At 35.2% G+C, this 13,959-nt stretch overlaps 1 protein-coding gene across 1 annotated transcript in view; it reads right to left on the bottom strand.

Moving 5' to 3' along the window:
* LOC129230549 (probable cationic amino acid transporter) overlaps positions 1-13,959 on the bottom strand; it is a 110,071-nt gene that overhangs the window by 71,223 nt on the left and 24,889 nt on the right. The window contains exon 3 of the mRNA XM_054864953.1: positions 9,177-9,407. Coding sequence (XP_054720928.1) covers positions 9,177-9,407 — 231 coding nt within the window. The remainder of the gene's footprint in view (positions 1-9,176; positions 9,408-13,959) is intronic.

Here is a 13,959-nt window from a genome sequence, read left to right as displayed (position 1 = left end):
ACTTTTCCTGAGACTACCGTGACGAGTTTTATCCAGTGTTAATACTCTTCCTGTGCACTGGGAATTGCTCGAAAGTAATGTTCCAGACAGCCTTTTCACCTTGTGGAAAATCTCCATAAAAATCCTCGAGTATACCTGTGCGCAAGAGGGCGCTTTTCGATATGCAAATTTCCCACCTGTTGGCTCAATTTAGTTAGATGTCTTTCTGTTCATGGATCGTGGATTCGTGGCATTCGATAGCTTGATTTTTGTTGATGTTGGCCGTCTCGTGGCAGTTCGAATAGCAAGGGCAATTTGGAAGCCCTTTCGTATGTAGAATCCAAATAAAGTTAATTTAGTTTTTAGATAGTTGCCTTAACATTTTCTTTATGGTGCATCGGCCGGGAAGGTACGCATAACCATTTGATAGTTAGAATTCGTCGAGTAGTGATATGTTATATTGACATCGTTGTTGTTTCGTACCATTGGACATAGTAACTGAAGAAATTTGGGTGAGTTATTTGTTTTCAATTTGTATGACAATTAGTATGGATGCTGAAAAGATAAAAAATAAGCGTAAAGCGCTTAAATGCAGTGCCACTAAGTTCGTTAAAAGTTTAGACGTCACTTTAGTAAATGAAACTAATGTGCGTAATTTAGAAGTATTATATAATCAATTAATTGATAAAATTGACTGTCTTAAAGTGGCTGATAATGAGCTTCTTAATGTTATCGAAGCAAAAGATATCGAAAAAGAAGTTGAACAATGTGAAGATTTCATGGAAAATTTAATTTTCTATAAATGTCAAATTACTCAAAGAATAGCAGCTCTAACACCTCCGGCTGTACCTCCTACTATTAATCCCGCTAATTTATCAAATTCAACATTGGAACTTAGTGGTCTAGTACATCAAGAAACTAGATCGTCGATTAAATTGCCAAAGCTAACTGTTAATAAATTCTACGGTGACCATAGGTATTGGCTTGAATTCATTAGTCAGTTTGAAAATGCAATAGATAAAAATAGCGGCTTATCTAAAATTGAGAAGCTTATTTACCTTAAGAATTTAGTAGGTGGTGCTGCAGCTAAAGCAATTTCCGGATTCGCATTAACAGAAAGTAATTATGATGCAGCCTTGGAACTTTTAAAATCTAGATTCGGACAAAAGAATTTGCTCATTAATGCGCATTTAGGATCGCTTTTGAACATGACTCCCATAAAAAATACAAGTAATACGAACAGTTTGAGAAAATTATACGATAAAGCTGAAACTGAAATCAGGAATTTAGAAAGCTTGGGAATAAATTCAGAATCGTACGGTAATCTCTTAACACCGATAATTTTGAAAGTATTGCCCTCTGAATTAACTCTTGAATTTAGTAGAAAGAATAAAAGTGATAATTGGGATTTGAAAGCTCTTCTCGAGTTCTTAGGTGAAGAAATACAAAGTCGCGAAAGAGCTCAATCTTTTCATTCTCCCATAAAAGAAAAACAAAATTCGACCCATCCGCTCCAAGAACGCAATCGAGGCGCTTCAGGGTCAAAATCTTTTACCAGAGATACTTTTCGAAAACAGAAAAGTTTCAATTCTTCAGCGGCTGAACTCTTAGTCAATCATACAGTTGCTAGTTCAAAATGTGTGTTTTGTGGTTCGAACTTGCATGGTTCAGTTTCGTGTGACTCTGTAAGCATAGAAATGAAACGGGATTATTTGAAAAGAAATAGACTTTGCTTTTTTTGCTTTTCGAATAGACACTCAATTTCTTCTTGTCCAAAGCTTAAGAAAGAAAAAGGTTGTTCGTTTTGTGGTTTAAAATCGCACCCCAAAACACTTTGTTATCGGTTTTATCAGAATTCGGATAAAACAACTTTCACCCCGCCCCAAGAAGAATCTGATGATAATGTTACTAACGTTTCTTCTTGTCAAACTGAAAACAAATCGCAAAGGGTTTTATTGCAAACCGCATCGGTCGTTGCTCTTTATAATAATCAATATAGAAATTGTCGTTTGTTAGCCGACACAGCGGCTCAAAGAAGTTTTGTAGATAGGAAATTTTCAAGATTGTTGAAACTTCCCATCATTCGAAAAGAAAATCTTACAGTTTATTCCTTCGGAGATAAGTCTCCTATTGAAAAAACGTTTAATGTAGTTAAAATAAGATTGGAAAATAAAGAAGATCCGAATTTGTATTTGGAAATCGAGACGTTAGAAATAGAAAAAATATCCGCGGCACATATTCCGCCGCCTACAATAGATATTTCCATTTATAGCAAGCATTTGAAAGGTTTGAAATTAGCTGATACTTCGAATAAGGACGCTAGTGTTTCAGTTTTAATCGGTGCTGATAACTATTATGACGTCATGACAGGTAGAATTAAACGTATTAATCGAAAACTTGTAGCTGCTGAGTCGCTCTATGGGTGGTGTTTAATTGGAATATCAGGCTCTTCAAATAGAAATTCAGGTGATTCTTTCGCCATGAAAGTAATGGTTGAGGAAAACATTTCAAAACAATTAGAGACATTTTGGCAACTAGAAAATCTTGGAATTGAACCAGCTAACGATGATGTAAGTTGTAATGATAACAAAATTTTACGAGAATTCGAAGATAGTATTCGCTTCCAAGATGGTAGATATGTGGTTAAAGACCCTTGGAAGGATAATTTTAAAGAATCGCTTGAAAAAAATTACGAAGTGGCATATGAAAGATTTTCAAAATTGTGCTACAGGTTTCAAAATGATCATTCTTTGTATTCCGAGTATAGGAGGGTTGTAAATAATTACATAAAGCAAAACATTGTGAGCGTGGTTCTGAATCAAGTGTAGCAGATAGCCCAGAATTTTATTTGCCCCACAGGGCAGTAATTCGAGATGATAGGTTGTCGAGTAAGCTCCGAGTTGTTTTCGATGCATCATCGCATAAAAAGGGCAAGTTTTCATTAAATGATAGTTTGCATATTGGACCTAATTTGTTTGAACTTTTGTTATCATTTCGAAAGCATCCAATTGCGTTCACAGTTGATATTAAACAGGCATTTTTGAATGTAGCAATTGACGAGTCGGATAAAAATGTAACAAAGTTCTTTTGGACTGGAAATCCATATTCCTTTTCAGACTCTTTAGAAGTTCTAAAGTTCAATCGTGTTCTCTTCGGAATAAATAGTTCCCCCTTTCTCTTATGTGCTACTATTAAACACCATTTGAAGAAGTATTCTCCTATTTTTCCGCAAACTCACGAACTGTTAAACAAATTTTGTTACGTCGATGACATCATAGGAGGTCAAAATACTGTTGCATCGGCATACGCAACTAGTTTAGAATGCGTCCAGATCTTTATAGAAGCAAATATGCCCTTGCACAAGTGGGCTACTAATTCTGCTGAATTGCAAAAACTTTGGGAGAAGAACGGGTTTTCTACTGAAACGTCATCAAACCCAATTGGTCAAAACATGATAAACTATAAAGTATTAGGCATTTCCTGGGACGCTGACAGGGATTTATTTTATTTTAACGTAGAAAATCTGATATCCCTTGTATCGAAAGGAATTGATACAAAAAGATTCCTGTTGCAAGTTGCTGGTCGAATTTTTGATCCTATAGGATTTGTAGCTCCTTACGTAATTCGTTTGAAGGTTCTCATTCAACGCGTCTGGGAAATGGGTCTTCTTTGGGACCAGGAAATGCCCCAAGTTATCAAAAAACCTTTCAGTCAATGGACACCATTGACTGAAGGACTTAAGTTTAGTAGAAATCCCTCGCTTTTATCATTTCACGAACTCCTACGCAGTTGATGTGCAACTGCACTCCTTTTCGGATGCATCTAAAAGGGCCTACGGAACTGTAATATATTTTCGAGTCATTAAGACTGACGGGACTATAACGACTAGTTTTATCACTTCCAGGAGCAGGGTTGCCCCGTTAAAGACTCTTTCTTTGCCGAGGTTGGATTTGATGGGAGCACTGCTTTCTGCCAGGTTGTGTGCTAAAGTCTCTAAAGCTTTAAAATTTGAGAAATCCTGCTTTTTTCATACGGATTCCTCTATAGTTTACCATTGGATTAGAGGGGAACCGTCCTGTTACAAACCTTTCGTCAAAAATAGGATAGAGGAGATTCAAAGACTGACTGAACCACCGAAATGGAATTTTTGTCCTGGGAGGGACAATCCAAGCGATATTGTAAGCAGAGGAATATCTGTTCGGGAATTGAAAGATAGTCAACTTTGGTGGCACGGACCACCCTGGCATAGCCAAACCGAGCAGTTTTGGCCAAAAATAGAGGCCCAAAACGTCAGCAATCATGACCTAGAACTAAAGAGTAAATTTAGAGAAGTTTCGCAAAATGAAGTAATCCTCGAAAATCGCGAAAAGCTCATAAACATTGATAAATTTAGCAGTTATCTCAAACTATTGCGAGTAACTGCCTTCGTATTTCGATTTATACACAACGCAAGAAATACGTCGAAAAATAAAGGTGCTCTCGAAACAGATGAGCTTAAATTGTCTGAAGAATACTGGATTAAAGAAACCCAGAAGGAAGCTTATTGGTTAGAAATAGTCGATTTAGAAAGATCTCAAAAAGTTAGCGATAGTTCAAAAATTCGTTCTCTAGTACCTTTCTTAGATCCCAGGAATATTTTGCGAATAAAAGGGAGATTAGATGAATCAGAATTTTCTCTAGACGAGAAACAACCCATCATTCTACCGAAAAACTCTAAATTTTCGGAATTATTAATCTTACATGAGCATACTAAGAACTTTCATATCGGAGTAACAGCTACTCTAGTAATGCTTAGAAGAAAATTTTGGATAGCGAAGGGGAGACAACTCGTGAAGAAAGTACTTAGAAGATGCTTCATTTGTAGAAAATACAAATCCAAACCAGCAAACGAAATAACAGCGCAACTTCCGAAAGACAGAATTGTAGAAAATCCACCTTTCGAAATTTGTGGCCTTGATTTTGCAGGAGCTATACTTTACAAATGTGATAAGGAAGTTAAAAAGGCTTATTTTGCAATTTTCACCTGTGCTGTAACTAGAGGAATTCACTTAGAATTAGTGTCCTCCATGTCTACAAAGCATTTCTTACTAGCCTTTAGAAGATTCATTTCCAGGCGAGGTAATTGCAGCGTTGTTTATTCGGATAACGCAAAATCATTCAAAGCCGCAAATAAAGATCTAATGTACTTCTATAACATTCTACAAGATTCGGAATTTAAAGATTTTATATCTTCACGTGGCATTAATTGGAAGTTTATCGTAGAAAGGGCGCCCTGGTGGGGCGGATTTTACGAACGTCTCGTAAAATCAGTGAAAGATCCACTCAGAAAAGTTCTCGGAAAAGCTCTTCTCACGTTTGAAGAACTTTCAACTGTTTTGACTGAAATCGAATACGTCGTTAATTCGAGACCTTTAACATACGTTACTGATAATTTTTCTGAGCCCAAGCCATTAACTCCTCTTGACTTTTTGCAATATGGAAGGAAAAATCACGACTATCCATTTAATTTTGCTGAGTTAGTTAATCGAGTGTCAACAAGAGAGTCCTTGTTAAAAAGAAAGCAGTATCAAACGACACTTTTGAAACATTTTTGGGTTAAATGGAAAGAACTATATCTACTTAATTTGAAAACAGTTCACCATTTCAAATCGCCTAACATTCACAAAGAAGTAAAGATGAATGATGTAGTGCTCGTCGAAGGAACTTCAAAATCTAAACTACTATGGGACTTGGGAATCGTTCAAGAAACTTTTAAAGGTAGAGATGGATATATCAGAGCTTGTGTCGTCAAAACCAAAAAGGGACTTTTCAGAAAACCTGTGCAGCTGATATATCCCCTTGAACTTTGTGAATGAACTGGTTTCACGTATCCTTTTTATGATTAATCAGTCGAAAAGTTTATTGAAAATAATTTGTTTTAAACTCTTTTTTCCTTCAAAATTTTGAAGTATTTGTGTTGTTGGACTTTAATTAACTTCTTAAAATAATTTGCTTAAATATTTCATTAATTTTGGAAAAAAAATCTCTTGTTCATAGCAAAATTAATTTTGTTAACTTAAGTTTAAAATTGTAAATATGTTTGAACATAAAATTCAAAAATAGAAATTATATTTCATATAATTTTGTAACCATATGGTTTATGGTATATTAATCCTTTATATTTAGCAACCTATAGTTATTGCATCCGTTATTGTTTACTGAGGAGAAGAATTTCCTTATGTATTTGCCTTTGTTATAGTTCTTTTTATAGGTTCTTTTGATGAACTCTTAGAGTTCATGGTGGGGAGCTGTGGAAAATCTCCATAAAAATCCTCGAGTATACCTGTGCGCAAGAGGGCGCTTTTCGATATGCAAATTTCCCACCTGTTGGCTCAATTTAGTTAGATGTCTTTCTGTTCATGGATCGTGGATTCGTGGCATTCGATAGCTTGATTTTTGTTGATGTTGGCCGTCTCGTGGCAGTTCGAATAGCAAGGGCAATTTGGAAGCCCTTTCGTATGTAGAATCCAAATAAAGTTAATTTAGTTTTTAGATAGTTGCCTTAACATTTTCTTTACACCTTTTCACCAAGACCAATTGGCCCTTTAGAGGTACTGGGCACCGTTGTCTTGCCATCCAAAAGCATTAACTTGTGGCGGAATGCCAACTCATTGAAATGGAGGAGACAAACTCCCCATCACACGGGCATATATCATGACAGAAACCTACAAGAGTTGCAGAAAGTAAACAGTAGTGCACTAAATAATAGTGCACTGCGATCACTACTGAGAGATGCAGACTGAAAAAAACAATGTAGGGAGACAGTTGACATAGTTTAAGGAAGGGTGGGATGGCATGGAGGGGAGCGCCCCATTCAGGCGTGTGACTTTGTCTGGATTGCTGTGTGACTTCTGCGCACGAGAGTTTCTAAGGCTTTGCGCGACTGAACATTGATTGAACCTGACAGCTTTTTTTTTCTATCTTATTTTCAGTTCGACTGAAAAAATACTTCGTCTATTTTACTTAAATTCTGATTATTCATCAAACACCGAAAACCCATAAAAATAACTTTTTCATTATTTTGGAAAATTTTGCGGCTTAAGCGCGACCGGAAGATATTAGCTGATCGAAAGCAAATTTAAACACAATGTTTTGAGGCTCTGTTTAAAGACGTTACAAACTATTACATTAAGAAAACGTCTAGCTAACATTTTTTTTTTAATTTCAAAAATGATGTTTTTTTCATGCTTTGTCAAATTTAGGCCCCATGCACAATCGGAAGATGTCAATCGATTTCCATATTTTTTTCCCCTTTGTTTGTCTTTATAATTCGCAACTTTTCCGCGCTATCACGACTTCGAAATAAAAAAATAAATTTCTTCGATCCACCCAAGTGTACATTAGGATGGTTTAAAAATACATGTAAAAAATGTTCCTCTTAGATAACAGGACATCCCTCAATATTTTTAGATTTGTGGATAGTAATGTACTGGAAGAATTTGTGGATAGTAATGTACTCAACCCCCTCTCCCAAACTTTATTAGTATGGGGAGGGGGGTTAAAAAATACATTGAACTGAAAAAACTGCTACAAATCATAATATACACTAGGAATATGCATATACATTGCAATAAAATAATTATTTACAAAAAAAAAAAAAAAAAACAGCTTGGAAAATTAAATGCTACTAAATTTGTGGCACATTCTATATTAAGACTAATGTTGAATTAAGGGGTCATTGGGCGCCGTCTTAAAATTTGAGTAAGAAGCTAAAACTTTTACAGCATAAAATTATTACTAAGTCCAAAAAAATAGGGGGTGTCCTGGACTCTAAGCTGAAAAAAAGTTTTTTTGAACTACCTAAGAGTACATGTCTGCATGTTCAAACTATCAAAATCGAAATGTGTCTAATTGCAATTTTTTTAGGACCCATCATTTTCGTAACAGACAGGTTTCACTTTGAAGCAAGGTCTCTGTCCTAGAAGCTTTCTCAATATCATTCTACAATTTGCAAAAAATTCTCTGAATTGACGAAAATGCAGTTCACGTAAAGACCTTATTATATAATTCTCTTTCCTCAAATTTAACACCTTATTTTCAGAAATTAAAAACTGCAATTTTGTTTAAATTGTGACTTGATTACTTTCTTTCTAGGCGAAAACCGAAAAATACCACTTACGTTAGTTTGTTTCATTTGTTTGCACATCATTTACCATTTTAACGGAATTTTTAAAAACAAAATTTATTTATCTCGCAACTCCGTTTGCCATTTTAATATTTTTTATATTAATGGAACCTATTTAATGGCCTGTTATATTTAATTAGTGTATTTGGGACAATTGTTTTTTGCTTGACTGCTCTCTGCTAAAATGTATATGATGCTGTGTTTTAACCCGGTTGGCGGCAACCCCGAATATACTCGGGCTGGTCTATCGAGTTTAACATTGATTGTCAACAAGGAATGTTCACCGTGTCGCTATTTGGTCTCGAAAAGAGGCAGTTGCTCTGCCACGAGGTTTTTCATCTGGTTAAGTCAAATGCTGACGGGGGTAGAGGGGAGTGAAAAGTCCTGCCGCCAAGAGGGGCGATGGAAGTTCATATGATCGATTTTATTCAATTTGCTTATAATGGAGTACTACTTATGCTTTATTCTTTTGCCCGAGAAGTCATAACATTCAGTTAAGTAAGTTTCTAATCTTACATTCTGTACCATAAGAAACTCCAAAGTGATACTGAATGCTGCTTTGAGAACTTAAGAGCTTTTTTTCTTGACCTTAATCAGTGGTAAGGTAGAATTCATGATTTTGCTTATTCCCTTTCTGTTAATTCTTGCATCTCCAGCTTTTTCATCTAATTTTAAGACGAGGGGAGGGGGGCAGTCCCCGCTTCGTAGCCCAATTTCCGTTTGCCATCTGCGGTGGGTGACAATTGATTATTTTAATCAATTCATATCTTCGGTCACGAAATCTTCAGAGGGATGAAACAGGGCGAAACTTTTCCTGACGGTCCTACCATGCTACGGTGCCAATATTAACCTGGTTGACTTTGACACCCCGTAGATCCGCAGGAGATAGAACTGCAGACGCACACGCACAGGTTTTAACAGCTTTAACTGAACAGGTTTTAACAGACAGGTTTTCTGTCTTTAACTGAAAGAAAATCATCTCTTTTGTAGATCTAACAGTGCATTTTCCAACATTCTTCTCATTGATACTTACCAATAAATGTCCCTAGGCCACTCCTGATAGCAGAGCCAATAGCACCTCCTGCCATGGCGTCGACGCATGCGCTGATGGCGCAGGCTCCCGCTGCGGTGCCTATTAGATATTCGAGCACCATATTCCAGCCGATCACAAAAGCAATAAACTCGCCAACGGTCACATAACTGTACATGTACGCAGAACCCGTCGTGTGAGGCACCCTCACGCCAAACTCGGCGTAACATACTCCTAAAGAAAAAGAGAGAAAATTAATATTGTGCACGCAAGAGTGAAATTTAAGAGCGACAGAGGTTAAACTTTGATAGTTGTGAAAAACAAACATTTCCTCTTCTGCTTTTAAGAAGGCAACATTTCGACAACATGTACCATAAAGTTTCTACAATATTTTCAACGATATTTTCTTTATATAATACGCCTACGACGCGTGGTTTCTCAACGTATTTATCTTAGTTTTGAAGATATGTTTAATTGAATTTATGAGTACTGCCGTATATTTTATAATAAGAAAAAAATATTTTCGCTACAACAGAAGGAAGGAATCTTGGAGAAAAACTAAAAATTTCAACTACAAAAAAAAAAAAAAAAAAAAAAAAAAAAAACCTTCATTAGAAGCTTTCCATAAAAAATGTCAATTTTTTTCGTCATATTTGGCCTCTCTCCCCCTCCCCTTTTTCAGAAAGTGATAGATTTCATCTTACCCCCACCCCCTCCCCGTCTCCTTGTCACAGATCACGTCATATTACACAAGCATATTGTTATAAAAATGTGTGTTATCACAGTTCTTTTTATCCTCTTACATTCCTCCTTTATAGTCTTAAACTGTCACAATTTCATAATTCCACCTTCCATCTTCAAAATATGTCATCATTTATGGACGACTCCTTCAGACAATCAACGCCATACTAATCATAATATCTAGTTTTGAGAACTGAAGATAAAGTCGAGTACATTTAGCATAAACGTTCTATAAACTGACAAATCAAAAGCTTTTAGATGCACTATATTTCATTCCTCCTAAAGTATTCTTTTTTTGTTAGGTCCTCAACAAACTTACCTTAGTTTCGGTGACGTAAATTGCATTTGCAAGTGCAGTCGTTATCATAAGTGCAAAACGCTTTCAATAAAAAGGTAGGTAAATCAGAATAATATTTTTTTCATTATAACTCGAGATCAAATGACAGTTGCAACACTCTAAAACAAATTCCTTATTACATTTCACCACAGTGTCTAGTTTTGGAATCTTAAACCCAAAACCCACTTGGTAGCTGATAGATCCACTGATACTGAACATTTTGCACCGTTGGAAATATTTTTTTACCAGATGATTCTAGTTTTAGAACCGCATTTAACATTTAAAAATAAATGAAAGTTTTCCCTTCAACTAACAAAAATCATGCGTAAAAACTAACTTGACAGCTTTTGCGTGACGAACCCTACAGCCTGTATTTGTTCTGAAGATTTTAAAAAATTTCTAGAAGAAAATACTTAATAGTTAACCGTATTGCTATTTCTTAGTTGATACAATGAAAGAAATTTTCAAAGTTTTTCTTCGTTTATGCCAGAAACTATCATGAAATTTCAATTGCTCATTAAGAGCTTCTTTAGCAAACAAAGAATATTAATTTCAATTTATTTAAGAAATTTAAATTTCTCCTTTTGGAAAAATTTCTCAAAACATTAAGTAACGCTCTTTATGATTCTGCTCTTATCTATTCACACATGAATAAGAAAGATAAGGAAAAAGTTTGTATAAGAATCAATTTCAAAGCAAACGCAAAAAGGGTAATTCACAAAGAAAAAGTGTGCTAAGTAATAAGTTAGTATCTTAAGAGTCTCTTTAGTGTTGAAATAAAATTAACGAGTTAAAATCAAACGCGAGCGGTAAACTGAAACTACCTACCTCCTTTGACATTCAAAAAGCTAAATCAGCTCTTTCAAGCTTTTCCCCGTTTGAATTCAGTTGTCTTAAAACAATTTACCTTCAGAACATTTTCAAAGCTGCGTTTGCTTTGTACTTCATAATAGCTAAACTTTAACCTAGAGAAGGTTTTTTACGCTGTGTTGTAGAAACTGCATGAATATAGTTTGACGTATTGATTATTTTTTTTATAGATAATTTTCAGACATTAACCGGTAATGAAGTTTGGAAGCTATCGATAAATTTGAATCAGAAGTAGGTATAAATGTTTGAAATTAACGCACCTTACTGGTTTCTATGTTACATTTCGTTACTCATTTTCCGGATAACTTTTTTGAAATGGAAGTTGAAAGATTTTGGTAAATTTGAATCGCAAACGCAAAATGCACAATCAGTTTAGAACCTTAAGAAGTTTACACCAACAATACTCAATCTTTGGCCCGTAGGTCACACGCAACCAGTTGAATTCTCCAAATGTAATTTGAAATCACTTGAAAAGAAAATTCGGAAAAAATTAAATTATGAGCTGAATTCATGTAAAATACACTCAAAAGGGAAATTTACATCAACATTAATTGTTTCAAAAGGTGGGGTAGACTGAAACATCGAAACTACTCATATCAAAAACAGCTACGAAAGTGAAATTCATGACAAAATGTTTCAATAACCATCCACATTACATGAAAATCTAGTCGAAACTAGTTACTTCGCATCTGTAGACTAGCTGGAGATAAAAATGTAAAATCACTAAACTTTAAAAAACAACTTTTTTAATACATTGTCATCTTCTAATAACGATGACGCCTACACAATTTTTTGGTTTGTTGGAAATACGCGAAAATCCCAGAATGTCTTCTATATGTTCCTTAGTCTTCGCTAACGAACAGTTTTGTTTCAAAAATTACCACAAGTGTAGTAATCGAGTTTCCTTCTATCTACCCCATGCTTCCATTTACCCCACCTGATCTTACATTGTTTTCTACGTTTCATGAGAATGTCAAGCCAGTTTTCAATTTTTAATCATGTCCCATGAAAAAGTTGATTTTGCTTAATAATCTCACAGCGGTTAAATTAGGAAAAATGAGATTAATCCAGAAGTTTTCCTCAACGAATTTTGTTACAACTACAAAAATGATATTGACGCAATCATATAGCGTTTCCAATTTCTTTTCCAAATTACAAGTTTCGCAAATGTACTCAAACTGAACGTGATCAACTGTATTACGTTCATTAAACACATCTTTATGATGTAAGAGTAAAATATATCCCTATAAGCGTTCAATATATTTCACAGATGAAGTTTTTGTTTTCCGTTTTACAACTTTCCGTGACACAAATTTAAAAGACTTTACATACTTTATCATGTAAGACCCCTTAACCTTTTTTTAGGTATGCTTCATTTAAATTTAAATAATTTAAATAAATGGGGGTTGACGCACTTACCCCTTACTATGGGGTAAGTGGCACACCCATCTGATTTTTTTAAAAAATATAATCGTTAAGAATATTTAAAGCATTATTTTAGTAAAAAAGGAGGAACTTCTGTTCATTAATAATGTCCAAGAAAAAATAATCCAAATAATCCAATAAGTTTTTTTTTTGTTTCAATACTTTTATATAAGGTTTGAAAAACGAACTATTCTCAAAAGGGGTCCCACTTACCCCAACCAACCCTAAATAAAACCACATAAATTCAACATTTTTAAAGAAAAGTTAGGCTTAACTATCACCGTAAACACCCATCAACTTCGCATCATTTTTGTGCTCGCAAATATCCTCTGGCATGTGTTTGGTTTGATATCTAATAAAGTCAGCCTTTCGTTACCTCCCCTCAGGAAAGCAAGTTCTAGGAGCGAAAACTGGGACATAATTGAATCCAACTCGAATCTCCTAAGCGTTCGCCCTATTCCATTCGGATATTAAAAGCTTTGCTAACGAGTTTTTTGCGTGCTGGAAAATTCTTTCCGGATTTTCTAACTCATAAATGGCGCACGTTTGAACTTTTCCTCCGCATAAAAGTATAAACAGATTCGAATTGTCATTGCCTTTCCAGCCATTTATTTCTTGGCATATGAAATTGGCGTTTTCTTTGCTTCTCAGCACTGCAACAGAGTGTTAGAATTTATCAATAACATCTTCTGAGCGTTTTGTTGCTGATTTGGTATTTGGAATAGATTTAATGGAAATGAAGTACGAATTTACAGGACAAGTGAGTTGTCAAGTGACAATATCTGGGGTGCCCTGAAGTCAAATTTTTGGGAGGACGGAAATTCTCAATTTCGCCAAATGGAACTCTAAATTTTGCCGAATGGAACTCCAAATTTCGCCAAATAATGATAATTTTTGCCGAATGGAACTCCAAGTTTTTCCGAACGGGACTCCAAATTCCGCCGAATGAGGATGATTTTGCCGAATTGTACTCCAAATTTGGCCGCATAATGGTGATTTTGCCCAATGAAAAAATCCAAATTTCGCCAAATGATGTAAAATTTTGCGGAACAGAACTCCAAATTTCGCCGAATGAAAACGGTTTTGCCGAACTGAACTCTAAATTTTGTGGAATAATGGTGATTTTCTTTATCTTTACTAATAATAAAGCTGAAAGTCTCTCTGTCTGGATGTCTGTAGCATGTCTGAATCTCTGTGACGCGCATAGCGCCTAGACCGTTCGGCCAATTTTCATGAAATTTGGCACAAAGTTAGTTTGTAGCATGGGAATGTGACCTCGAAGCGATTTTTTCGAAAATTCGATGTGGTTCTTTTTCTATTTCAATTTTAAGAACAAAATTATCATAAGATGGACGAGTAAATTACGAAATTATCATAACGTGGAACCGTAAAATGGGCACAAGTCAACTGGCG

The sequence above is a fragment of the Uloborus diversus genome, chromosome 9, assembly GCF_026930045.1.
Source record: "Uloborus diversus isolate 005 chromosome 9, Udiv.v.3.1, whole genome shotgun sequence".
NCBI lineage: Eukaryota > Metazoa > Arthropoda > Arachnida > Araneae > Uloboridae > Uloborus > Uloborus diversus.
The sequence above is the reverse complement of the archived record's forward strand: the minus strand, read 5'-3'. Positions and strand labels throughout refer to the sequence as shown.